The sequence below is a fragment of the Mobula birostris genome, chromosome 6, assembly GCF_030028105.1.
Source record: "Mobula birostris isolate sMobBir1 chromosome 6, sMobBir1.hap1, whole genome shotgun sequence".
Lineage (NCBI taxonomy): Eukaryota > Metazoa > Chordata > Chondrichthyes > Myliobatiformes > Myliobatidae > Mobula > Mobula birostris.
Window position 1 is genome coordinate 194,841,084 of NC_092375.1, and position 13,941 is coordinate 194,855,024.

General features: G+C 38.4%; 1 protein-coding gene across 5 annotated transcripts in view; it reads left to right on the forward strand.

The window, feature by feature from the left end:
- The window catches only part of LOC140199673 (solute carrier family 35 member F5-like), a 146,424-nt gene that overhangs the window by 82,050 nt on the left and 50,433 nt on the right, over positions 1-13,941 (forward strand). For 4 of the 5 annotated variants that reach the window (XR_011886463.1, XM_072262138.1, XM_072262136.1 and 1 more), the window contains one exon: positions 7,453-7,557. Coding sequence is in view for 4 of the 5 variants with exons in the window: in XM_072262138.1 (XP_072118239.1) it covers positions 7,453-7,557 (105 nt within the window). In the remaining variant the exon portion in view is untranslated. Of the gene's footprint in view, positions 1-7,452; positions 7,558-11,906; positions 12,313-13,941 lie in introns of those variants that run through there. The other variant, XM_072262137.1, reaches the window with a different exon arrangement.

The window sequence follows — 13,941 nt, forward strand, 5'->3', positions numbered from 1 at the left end:
CCCTTTCATTTTTATGAATGTAGGTTGATACTGAATAATATTTAGCCTTGTTGACTCAGGTTATTTGAAGCTGCAGTCTGCGTTTCAACAGAATGCCTAAAGCTTGAATATTTTATGTTTGTAGTGTGCTTGTAAAGGCACTGATCAATAAATTCAGTGTGATAATGACAGAATCAAGTGATTTCACTTAACTTTAGTGATACTTTGCATGAAGGAGCTACTTCCTCAAGATGTTGGTCCATAATAATACCACCTTGCAATAATATTTGTCACATTTCTAACAACATGGTTCTTCTTTCCTTAATGCCCACATGACAGCAAGGTGGGACATAACTTCATCCATCCTAGGAGAGTGTATTACATCCCTAGGTAAGTTTGCAGGATCAGTTCAACACTATCATTATCTCAAGGCAAAAGATTAATAAAATATGGAGTTTCTCCATGACTCAAAAGATACACAAGTCCAGAGCTCTTCAGACCTGTTTCCTGTTCTGCCTAAATATTATTTGGTGTTCCTGATCATCTGTGCTAATACAACATAGTATGTGCTTTAGGACTTGCTGACTCTGCATGCTGCCTGCTAATGTGGATCAAGGAATATCCAACCTTTCAAATTGATCAGATCAACTGACCTATTCGTACCTGCTTCTAATGCTGGAGGTCAGATTATATAAGGTGAAAGTACGACAATAAGATACACAGAGTCGTACAATCATAGAGCACTACAGCACAGAACCAGGATCTTTGGCCATTCTAGTCTGTGTCAAACTTTTATCCTCCCTATTCCCATCGATCTGCATCTGGATAATAGCTGCCCCCTGCCCACCCCATTCATGTACATGTCCAAACTTAAACACTGAAATTGAATCTGCATCCATCACTTGCCCTGGAGTCTTGTTCCATACTCATACCATCCTCTGAATGAGGAAGTTCCTCCTCGTATTCCCCTTAAACATTTCACCTTTCACCTTAAACCATGACCCCTAATTCTACTCTCACGGACCCTCAGAGGAAAAGCCTGCTTGAATTTGCCCTATCTATGCCCCTCATAATTTTGTGTACTTCTATCAATTCTCCAACTCTCCAGGGAGTAAAGTCCTAATCTATTGAACCTTCCCCTATAACTTAGGACCTCGAGTCCTGGCAACATCCTTGTAAATTTTCTCTGTACTCTTAATCTTATTGATATAGTTCCTATAGGTAGGTGACCTAAACTGCACACAATACTCCAAATTAGGTTTCACTAATCTCTTAAACAAATTTAATGTAACATCCCAACTCCTGTATTCAAAACTTTGATTTATGAAAGCCAATTTGTCAAAAGCTTTCTCTCCGTGGCACCATAAAGCTGCATAAGTGTCCATTTCTTACTTTGAAGCTGTAAAATATTTTACCATTACCGGATTTTTCTGATCTTTATCTTTTTCTATGTAGGAACATGATCTCAGGCTATTGTGTAGAAATGCTCTTCAAATAATGAATATTATTTACCTGCTATATTTTTATTTCTATTTCATCAAAACTATTATACATAATTTAGAATAGTCAGTTGTTTTTTACTTAATTGTCCTGCTGCTAATTTTCCTTCCACTGATAATTAAGATTTTTTAAAATAGTTTTTTTAAAAATCATCTGAAGAAGAAGGCAAATGGAATGGTCGATTGGCACAATGAGTCGTTAAGAATAAAAACGTACAAGGAAGTAAGTTATAAACAAGTTAACTAAATCACGGAGGAGGTATTAAAAGTAGAATTGTACAGCTCTCAAGTCAGTTATAAGTATTGGGTGTGTATAGTCAAGTTGTGCCGAACGGCCTATTTTCCTGCAGTAAAACTCTGACTCTAAAAATGACTAGATTTATTTTATCCATTTGTTTCTTTTCTCGAAAAAGTACATTTGCTGAAGCTATCGTCAGAGGAGCTGGCAGAATTTTTGTCTAAAAATACACAAAATCTGAAACACATTCAGTCATTAAAATGACAAAAATCCTGTCCAAATACAAGGATAATGAAATTTTTTAATCTTTAACTTTGCTCTCTTACTGTACTTTCTAACCATCTTTTCTAGATCTTTTATAGACTGTTTAATCAGAAACATCACATACTGTTCAATCGAAGGGTTTCTGTCAGTCATTGGATAACAGCATTATTGAATTCTGATTCTCAAGTTTATAAGCTAGTATACTGTTTGTTTTAAATAATGGAAAATAGAAGCTGCTGTGCATAGACAATTTGTATTTGTTAGCTCTTTCAACCTCAAGATGTTTTAGAATGTGCATGTTTAGTTTGGTTATTAGCTGTAAAATATAGTTTTAAATGTAAAATTAAATTGTATATCTATAATAGAATTTGTTTGTTCAATTTACAATATCTCTGCCTGTGTCAATTTGTAAAATTACAAATCTACCCATAAAGGTAATTTAACATTTGCTTAAGTCAGAACACTTAATGGTTTGTCATTTCTAAAATTAAGTAGTTTCACTTCAGGTTTGGTACAAAGTTCTAAAAGATTTTACAACCTAACCTTGGGCATGTCTAATGATAGTTTGTCAGTTAACGGTTCTGATCTATAGTTTTAGATGCCAGAACCATTGCCTCTGGCCCCCCATCTCAGATTTATTCTTGTGCATTGCCACCACACTGCTGCACACATTTAGAGTCAGTCACAGAAAAGTACAGCACAGAAACAGACCTCTGGGCCATCTAGTCTGAGTTGAAACCATTTAAACTGCTTACTCCCTTCGGCCTGCCTTCCATATCCTTACCATCCACGTACCTATCCAAACTTCTCTTAAACGTTGAAATCAAACTCTCATACACCACTTGCGTTGGCAACACATTTCACACTCTCACAACTCGCTGAATGAAGAGGTTTCCCCCTTATGTTCTCCTTAAACTTTTCACCTTTCAGCCTAAACCCTTGATTTCTAGTTGTAATCCCACCCAATCTCAGTGGAAAAATCCTGCTTCCTTTCACCCTATCTATACCCCTCATAATTTTGTATATCAAATCTCTTCTCAATTTTCTACACTCTAAGGAATCAAGTCCTAACCTATTCGATCTCTCCTTATAACTCAGGCCTTCTAGACCCAGCAACATCCTTGTAAATTTTCTCTGTGCTCCTTCAACCTTATTTACATCTTTACTGTAGCTAGGTGACCAAAACTGCACACAATAAATTAGACCTCACCAATATCTTATACAACTTAAACAAAACTGTACTCAATAATTCGATTTAAGAAGGCCAATGTGCCAAAAGCATCCTTTGCAACCCTATCTATCTGTGACACCACTTTCAATGAATTTTATCACTCAGTAACAATGTGTAATGACACCTTTCTCTACTTTACCACTTCCCTATTTTGAATATGTCACTGTGCCTAAAATGTTACACTTGACTGACATTTAGTGACAAGTACACAGAAGTTTCTTCCAATTTATACAAGGAAGGCCAATGCTATTTTTTCCAACACCTATCACCTCTACTCCCCAGACAATAATTCTGCTCCTATGCAACCTTCTGATTCTTGCAAACATCTGAAGTTGGCAATCTTTTTAAGATATTTCACCTCAGGTGAGTACTTATATCAGCCTTTGCTATATCTGCCTATTTCACCTTTCAAAGCATTGTCTGATTCTTCACTGCTTGGACTCAGCTGCTGCTGACATTGTCACTTATGCTTTTTAGCTATAAACTTGATTATTCTAAACCAGGGGTTCCCAACCTGGGGTCCACGGAGCCCTTGCTTAATGGTATGGGTCCATGGCATAAAAAAGGTTGGGAGCCCCTGTTCTAAACATTTCTGCCCAACACCCTCGCTCTGCTCTCCATAAGCTTGATGTCATTCAAACCTCTGTTATCTATGTGCTGTCTCATTCCAAGTTTCATACTAGCTGACTTGTATTGGCTCCTGGTTTAGGAACATGCTGCTTTTCACGATGTATGTCAATGATTTGGACTATGGTCTTAAGGGATTTGTGGCTAAATTTGCCGATGATACAAAGATAGGTGGAGGAGCGGGTAGTGTTGAGGAAACAGAGACCCTGCAGAGAGACTTAGATAGTTTAGGGGAATAAGCAAAGAAGTGGCAAATGAAATACAATGTTGGAAAGTGTATGATCATGTACTTTGGTGGAAGAAATAAATGGGAAGACTATTATTTAGATGGGGAGAGAATTCAAAATGCAGAGATGCAAAGGGACTTCGGAGTCCTTGTGCAGGATATCCTAAAAGTTAACCTCCCAGTTGAGTTGGTGGTGAAGAACGTAAATGCAGTGTTGGCATTCATTTCAAGAGGTATAGAATATAAGATCAGGGATATGATGTTGAGACTCTATAAGGCGCTAGTGAGATCACACTTGGAGTATTGTGTGCAGTTTTGGGCTCCTTATTTTAGAAGGGATATACTGACATTGAAGAGAGTTCAGAGAAGCGACACAAGACTGATTCCAGGAATGAAAGGGTTACCATATGAGGAACATCTGGCAGCTCTTGGGCTGTATTCCCTGGAATTCAGGAGAATGAGGGCGGATCTCATAGAAACATTCCAATGTTAAAAGGCCTGAACAGATTAGATATGGCAAGGTTATTTCCCATGGTAGGGGAGTCCAGGACAAGAGGGCATGACTTCATGATTGAAGGACGTCCATTAGAACAGATATGCGGAGAAATTACTTTAGTCAGAGTGTGGTAAATCTGTGGAATTTGTTGCAATGAGCAGCTGTGGAGGCCAAGTCATTGGGTGCATTTAAGGCAGAGATAGATTCCAGGACATCAAAGGGTATGGGGAGAAGGCAGGGGAGTGGGGATGACTGGAAGAATTGGGTCAGCCCATGATTGAATGGCGGAGCAGACTCGATGGGCTGAATGGCCTACTTCTCCTATTGTTATGGTCTTATGTCATTTTTAAACGTTTTAAAACTTGTCTTTTCACAACACTGCTGCCAAAGAGAACAAATTTTACATCGTTTATGTCAGTGATAATAAGCCTGATTCTGATTCTGACTTGTTTTCTAACCCCAGTTTAAACTTCTTTGTTTTGTTAAGCCCCTTTTAGACTCTTAATAAAATTTGCTGCTCTGATGCTTTTGGCCAACTTTCCTGGCATCCACAGTTGGAAATCTTTGTTCAATATTACTCCTGTGAAATAGCTTGCGACTGTTTTGCTCCCTAAGGATGCTGTATAAATATGAATTACTCTTGAACCTCTGATGCATAACACTTAGATATTGAGTAATAGTCCCACAGAAAATGATGCATTATTCGCTGAGAGAATTCAGTTTTTATTAAACAAAAAGCTTATTCTCAAAATACAAGGCAGTATTCATTTCTACTGTTTCCTATCTGCTTTGACAGAGGTAAAGAATTTCTCTTTCAGTTGATGTACATCATGTGCTGATGGAAGAGGCACAGTGGTTTTGGTTAGAGGCTTCCAGATATTAACTCAGTAAGATAATTAATATGTACCCATTCAAGATCTTATTGGGAATCTCTGTAGTAATAACTGCTGCTCTCTCCCTTTTGGAAGTAGAAATGATTTAGGACTTGGTGAACATTAACAGAATGTTTATGCAGCAGTGTATTCAAGATTCCCTGTGGTACACTGGTAATAGTAGAAACTGTATAGAGTCTGAAGGAAGCCGTGCTTACCAGATGGGTGACGTGCACTTGCCTTGCTTATTGGGTATGGTTGTATCTGGAGCTATCCAGGCACATTGTGAGTACTTCATTAACCTGACTAGAATTGAACTCAAGAATAAAGACTCAGGAGTTAACTATGAATTCTTTGTCACAGAGCCCCTTGCCTCTGCCATCTTTTTGATAAGATAGTTGATGCTAGATCTTAGTCAGTAGTGACCCAGTCATTTTGATAGTGTGGTACTTGGCACTCATAATGTATTGAGGTAGCAGAGAAGCAGTTGGACCTTCCAGTAAAGCAGGGTGTTCCTTACCCAACTCGCCAGAAATATGACCAGATATTTTTCTCAGCCCAAAGATGGATGTTATTAATGTCTTCATGTAGGTTGCTGTTGGCTGAATCCAAGCCTGCATAGTGATTGCTCAACATTTCCAGCTTTACAGTATTAAGAAACTGTTAATGCAGGGCAAAAACAGCAATTCAATTGGATATATAGTAGCTGTGCTGACTTAGTTAAAGAATAATTTTGCTTGGTTTCATATGCTTGTGTTTTGTATATGTCACTTAAAGTTCACTAAGTATTTGTCCATAGGATTCATATTTAAGAAGATGTAGAAGTAAATGGGGGTGATCTGATTGCTGTTAAAGAGGGTATTTGAAATGTGACTTGGGTTAGGTACTGAATATTCTAGGCTATTTTTGAGGAATAACCTGAAGGAAAAAGGGTGTTAATGGTGAGTTAGATTAGTACAGAAGTGAGAAATCATATTTCCTCAGAAGATCAATAGTGAGAATCAGTTTGGGTGGAGATGAAAACGGCTAAGAAAAAGAGCACACGAGTGTCAATCGATATCCTGTCAACAGCTACACTATAGGACAGAGTACAAATGAAGAAATAATGGGAGCTTGCATAAAAGGGACTTCAATCTTTGTAACTTAATTTTATGTTTTTTTTATCAACTAAACTGATTAAACCAGTCTTGAGCACGAATTCATGGAGCACATTCGGAATACAGTATGTCAGAATAGTAAACCTGGAACAAGCTGTATTAGATTTGGTTATGTACAGTGAGGTAGGATTAATTAGTAATTTTATGGTAAGTTTTCCTGAGGGCAGGAGTGATTTTAATAACATTTTTAAATTGGATACAGAAGTATAAGAGAAAAAATGAAACTCGTGTCTTAAATGGAAATAAAGGCAACTGCAAGAGTATGAAGGCCAGTAGAAGATAAAATTCTCAATAACAATATTTCCCATTGAAAAGTAAAGACTCTAAACTGGGGTTCCCAACCTTCTCCAGGTCTTGGACCAATATCATTGAACAAAGGGTCTGTGGACCCCAGGTTGCAAAGCACTGCTCTAAACAAATGGTGTGTGATTTTGAGGATTGCCGTGCTAGTAGTGGGTTTGAAGTTTGAGGAGTTTGAGAAATGAGTGAAGGATGATTTAAAAATAAAACGTGGAGAATCTTAATTATCACCAATCCCATTCAAACTAATCTTAAGACCGGAATTTCGCTCCCTCCACCCCCACTGCACCCAATCCATTCTCAACTCTGACCCATCCAGACTGTCAGTTATCACAAGCCCTCAGTGTCAACAATAATTTAAAATTCAATTGGCCAGAAAAAAGGTTGGAAGATAGGGATATATTATCACACTGAGAGTTGGTAGGAAAGTGGTCTCTGATATGAGAATACAGTTAATAACAAAATTATGTACAAAGTAAACATGACTAGAATGAAGAGTTTCTGTTTAAAACTCAAATTTTGTCTATTATTCTCTATAATATTTACATCTTATTTTATTACAGGCTCATTGTGGTCATTAACAGGAGCAGTGCTATATGCCGTCTATATTGTCATGATTAAAAGAAAAGTTGATCGAGAAGACAAACTCGACATTCCAATGTTTTTTGGTAAGGCTGAGAATCAAACAGCTTACTGTATAATTCTCTTAAATAATAAGATCAACTATGGTTGTTTCTTAAGTTGATTTAGTTTATTGCTGGTTAGTACAATCTGTGTTTACCCATTTGAATTAGATTTTCTAATGGCAAACTTAATAAACCAAAAATTTATAACGTACAGGGTATTTTGAAGGGAGAGGGTGAACAGCCAGAAGTCTTGGTACACGTAGAAAAAGGGAGGAGGTACTAAAGAGAGAATTCAGTGAGTTGGGTAGGAAGCTGAAAAGCAGGACCTCCAGGGTAGTAATCTGAAGATTGCTGCCTATGCTATTGCTGACAAGCGGAAGAATAGCATGATTAGGCATGTTAATGCATGGCTGAGAGACCAGTGTAGGGTTCATGAGTCATTGTGGCCTTTTATGGGGGGGGGGGGGGGCGGGGTGGTTTACAACCTGTACAAAATGGACAGCTTACACCTGAGCCCAAAGGGGTCCAATATCCTAGCAGGCAGGTTTAATAGAGTTATTCAAGAGGGCTTAAACTAATTTGGCGGGGGGGATGGGAACGAGGGTGATAGGGCTGAGGAAGGGAAAAACAGAAATAAATCAAAGATAGTGTGCAACAGAGATGATAGAAAGGACAGGCAGGTGATGAGGCATAATCACAGCCAGTGGGATGAGTTACAGGGCAATAGAGGTATGGTGCAGTTAAAACAGAAAGCAACAAATACTGGACTGAAAATGTTACTTGAATGCATGCAGCATAAGAAATAAAATGGACGATCTTGAACTTCAGCTACAGATTGGCAAGTGTGACGTTGTAGCCATCTCTGAAACTTGGCTAAAGGATGGCTGCCATTGGGAGCTGAACGTCCAAGGATATACGGTGTATTGGAAAGATAGGTTAGTAGGCAAAGGGGGTGGTGTGGCCCTGTGTATGAAAAATAATATTAAATCATTAGAAAGGGATGACATAGGATCGGAAGGTGCGGAGTCCCTATGGCTTGAGTTAAGAAATGACAAGGGTAAAAGGACCCTAATTGCAGTTGTATACAGGCATCCAAACAGCAGCCAGGATGTAGATTACAAATTACAGCAGGAGATAGAAAAGGTGTGTCAAAAGGGCAGCGTCATGATAATTGTTGGGGATTTTAACAGGAAAGTGGATTGGGAAAACCAGGTCAGCACTGGACCTCAAAAGAGAGAATTTGTAGAATGTCTAAGAGATGGCTTTTTAGAGCAGCTAGTTGTTGGGCCCACTAGGGGATTGGCTGTACTGGATTGGGTGTTGTGCAATGATCCAGAGGTGATAAAAAAGCTTAAGGTTAAGGAATCCTTAGGGAACAGTGATCACAATATGATCGCGTTCACTTTGAAATTTGAGAAGGGGAAATTAAATTCCAATGTGTCGGTATTTCAGTGTAAAGGAAATTAGTGGCGTAAGAGGGGAATTAGCCAAGATTGACTTGAAAGAGACACTAGCAGGAAGGACAGCAGAGCAGCAATGGCTGGAGTTTCTGCGAAAAATGAGGGAAGTGCAAGACATATATTCCAAGTAAGAGGAAATTTTCAAATGGAAGAAGGACACTACTGTGGCTGACAAGTGAAGTTAGAGCCAAAGTAAAATCAAAAGAGAGGGCATACAAGGAAGCCAAAGCTAGTGGGAAGATAGGGAAGCTTTTAAAAACTTGCAGAAGGAAACTAAAAAGGTCATTAGGAAGGAAAAGATGAATTACGAAAGGAAGCTGGTGACTAATATAAAAAAAATACTAAAAGCTTGTTTTTAGTATATAAAGGGTAAAAGAGAGTTGAAGGTAGATATAGGACCAAAAGCAAATGATGTTGGAGATATTGTAGTGAGAGACACAGAGCTGGCAGGGGAACTGAATGCATATTTTGCATCAGTCTTCAGAGTGGAAGACATCTGCAGTATACCGGACATTCAAGAGTGTTCAGGGAAATGAAGTATGTGCAGTGAAAAATATGACTGAGAAGGTGCTCAGGAAGCTTAATCGTCTGAGGGTGGATAAATCTCCTGGAGTTGATGGATACACCCTCGAGTTCTGAAGGAAGTTGGAGAGATTGAGGAAGCATTAACAATGATCTTCCAAAAATCGATAGTTCTGGCATTGTACCGGATGACTGGAAAATTGCAAATGTTACTTCGCTATTTAAGAAGGGTGGGAGGCAGGAGAAAGGAAACTATAGGCCTGTTACCCTCACATCAGTGGTTGGGAAGTTGTTGGAATCAATTGTTAGGGATGAGATTACTGAGTACCTGGAGGCACTTGACAAGATCGGCCAAAACCAGCATGAGTTCCTGAAAGCAAAATCCTGCCTGACTAACCTGCTGCAATTTTTTGAGGAAATTACAAGCAGGGTTGACAAAGGAGATGCAGTAGATGTGGTGTACTTGGATTTTCAGAAGGCCTTTGATAAGGTGCCACACATGAAGCTGCTTAGCAAGATAAGTTCCCATGGAATTACAGGGGAGTTACTAGCATAGGTGGAGCATTGGCTGGTCGGCAGAAAACAAAGAGTGGGAATAAAGGGATCCTATTCTGACTGGCTGCCGGTTACCAGTGGAGTTCCACAGTGGTCGGTGTTGGGGTCGCTGCTTTTTACAATGTATGTCAATGATTTGGACTATGGGATTAATGGATTTGTGGCTAAATTTGCCGGTGATACAAAGATAGGTTGAGGAGTGGGTGGTGTTGAGGAAACAGAGAGACTTAGAGATTTTAGGGGAATTGGCAAAGAGGAGGCAATTGAAATACAGTGTTGGAAAGTGTTTGCACATTGGTAGAAGAAATAAACAGGCAGACTATTATTTAGATGGGGCGAGAACTCAAAATGCAGAGATGCAAAGGGACTTGGTTAACCTCCAGGTTGAGCCGGTGGTGGAGAAGGCAAATGCAGTGTTGGCATTCATTTCTAGAGGTATAGAATATAAAAGCAGAGATGTGATGTCTCATAAGGCATTTGTGAGATCACACTTGGAGTATTGTGTGCAGTTTTGGGCTCCTTATTTTAGAAAGGATATACTGACATTGGAGATGGTTCAAAAAAGATTCACAAGAATGATTCCAGGAATGAAAGGGTTACCATATGAGGAACGTCTGGCAGCTCTTGGGCTGTACTCCCTGGAGTTCAGGAGAATGTGGGATAATCTCATAGAAACATTCTGAATGTTAAAAGGCTTGAACAGATTAGATATGGCAAAGTTATTTCCCATGGTAGGGGATTCTAGGACAAGAAGGCACAACTTCAGGATTGAAGGACGTCCATTTAGAACAGAGATGCGGAGAAATTACTTTAGTTAGAGGGGGTCACTCTGTGGAATTTGTTGCCACGATTGGCTGTGGAGGCCAAGTTGTTGGGTGCATTTAGGCAGAGATAGATTCCAGGGCATCAGAGGGTATGGGGAGAAGGCAGGGGAGTGGGGATGACTGGAAGAATTGGATCAGCCCATGATTGAATGGCAGAGCAGACTCAATGGGCCGAATGGCCTACTTCTGCTCCTATATCTTATGGTCTTTTGGTCTACTGAAATAGTTTGAATGATTCAATTCTTTAGGGGATTAAAATAACTATTTAATTAACGTGCATTGTGATATTTTGTACCATTTCAAATCACAAGTCAGTATGTGAATGAAGATTTAACCTGCCCTAGCATTACACTGTGTTTCTTGAAAAACATTCAGATTCAGTCTGATCAATTTATTGTAATAGCTTCATTATGTATTTAAAATATTGGCCATACTGTTGCAGTGGTGAGTAACTGAAGTACTATTTACTGAATTATTATTTTAAATCACTAATTACTTCAACATAATTTAGTGCTTTTACTCCCTGGGCCACAGTTTAGCTCTTTGGTCTATTTATTTTTTACATTTGTGCTTGCGCAAGGTAACGATAGTTTGTGTAGAAATTCATCACTCGTCACTACACTGAAGTGTTAATGCTGCAGCTGCAGCAAAATTGGCTTCATTTGTTTTTAATCCCCAGAGTTCAAGTCTCTAGGTACAGTCAGATTCAGATTCATTTATTTATCACATGTGGCAGCATGGTAATATTGTGGTCAGCACAACACTTCACACAGAACAAGCAACCTGATGCAGGGATGACAGATCCCATGGTAGTATAGCTCAATTTAGGGGTCACGGTCTCAAAGTAACGGGTCAGTTATTCTTGGCTGAGATGAGGACAGATTTTATTTATTTATTTGAAATACTGCATGAAACAGACCTTTACCGCCCTTTCAGCTGCATCACTGAGCAACCACTGATTTAACCTAGCCTAATAATGCACAGGACAACTTACAACAACCACTTAACTAACTGGTACACCTTTGGACAGTGGGAGAACGACAGAGCACCTGGAGGAAACTCACGCAGTCATGGAGAGAACGTACAAACTCCTTACAGACAACGGTGGGAATTGAACTCAGGTCGCTGGTAGTGTAAAGCATTCTGCTAATCACTACGCCACTGTGCTGGTCAGATGCTAATTGCATTTCATTGGCTTTGTATCTGTACTCGGCGCAATGACAATAAAGTTGAATCTAATCTAATAATAAGTGTACTCTGAACTTTAAACTCACAGGGGAAATCGTAAAGTCATTCTCGGGATTAAAATGAATAGGAGGAGATTAAAGTCACCATTTTAATATTGTCGTTGTATTTTTTGTTAGTGCTGTTGGAGTTTTCTGTAGTTTGTTTTCTTAATAGAAATTGTTCCTTGTATGTCTTAAGACGTTAACTAAAGTGTTATTAAAAATACTAAGTTGTTTGAATCTGAAGCTTTTCTGAATAGTGTTATTGCTGTTTATTGGTAGTCTGAATTGTCAAATGTCTTGAATGCTTATTATATGTTAGACTGTAGTAGAAAATAAAACTGTTATGGTTTCATTGTAATTTTTGGGATAATTAATGTAGTATCACCAACTGAGAGATACTCAGAGCAGTATCAATTATAGAATAATAAAAGTTCTTGTTTTACTCTATAATAAATCAGGCCAAAAATCACATTCTCTTAAATTGGAATTCCAAATTACATATTTGACATGAATAAATGCCTAGTAGAACAGATAAAATTAAACAATTAGCAACATTAAGAGATTAAATTTTAACTTGGATATATCTGTAGACAAATTTGGTTGGGTTATCTGTTACTTGTCAGCCTTGTGCGCTGAATACAATGAAGTGAAGTGTGATTGAAGTACCTGTGCGTATTCATTTTAAATCTGCATAATTTTGCTTCCTATTCAGTAGAAAAGCAGTGGAAATCTCTCTCAAAATATGCAAGGCCTCCTTCACGTTGTTTATAAGGATGCCACTTCTATACCAGCAATTTCAAATACTTTGATTTCAAATATAAATCACTTGCTTTATTTGACCAAAATTATCTCTCTGGCATTTGTGTGTACAAAATTAAATTTCTTTGTTGGGACAAGTCCGTTTACTATGTGGTACTTGCAAATGAAAGAATTTTATCAAAGCCAGTTAGATAACTTTTTCCCATCACCTTATTTCCCCAATGTACATTTTTGTCTTAATCTAAAACGCATTAAACTAGTATTTTCAGTGATATTTTCTTGTTATATATAAAGTTTTGACAGTAAAAGCAATAACATGCTTCACTGAATCTTTTCATGCAAGTTTGTATCAACATTGATTTTCCAATACTGGCTACATATGAATTTGAAGGAAATGCTTTTTCTTTTGACACAACCAGTAATCAGCTTTAGACTATATTAGACTTTCTCACATTATTTCTGCCCATCACCTCCCTCTGGTGCTCCTCCCCCTTCCCTTTCTTCCATGGTCTTCTACACTGTCCTATCAGATTCCCCCTTCTCCAGCCCTTTATCTCTTCCACCCATCAACTTCCCAGCTCTTCACTATATTCCTCCCCCTCTGCCGGTTTCACCTATCACCTGCAACTGTGTACCTCCTCCTTAGACTTCTCATCTCTTTTTCCCAGTCGTGATGAAGGGTCTCGTCCCAAAATGTCAACTGTTTACTCTTTTTCATTGATGCTGCCCGGCATGCTGAGTTCCTCCAACATTTTGTGTGTGCTGTTTAGACTTTATCTTTTGCATTTGGATTGATATTTGTATTTAGATTTTTATTTGAAACTTATTTTATCTTCCCTGTTTCACTAATTTTCTGCAAACTTTGATTATTATCACTATCATGACATTTTTGTATAAAGTTACATTCTGTGAAGTTGCTACGATTTAACAGAAGTTAATTTGAAACAGTTCTCTGATCACCAGTTTGGCAATAAGATCCCTAAGTGTATTGTTTGCATATCAATGTAGTATTCGACCTTAGGACATAAGAGAAGAATTGGGCTATTCAGCCCATTGAGTCTGTTCTGCTATTCTATC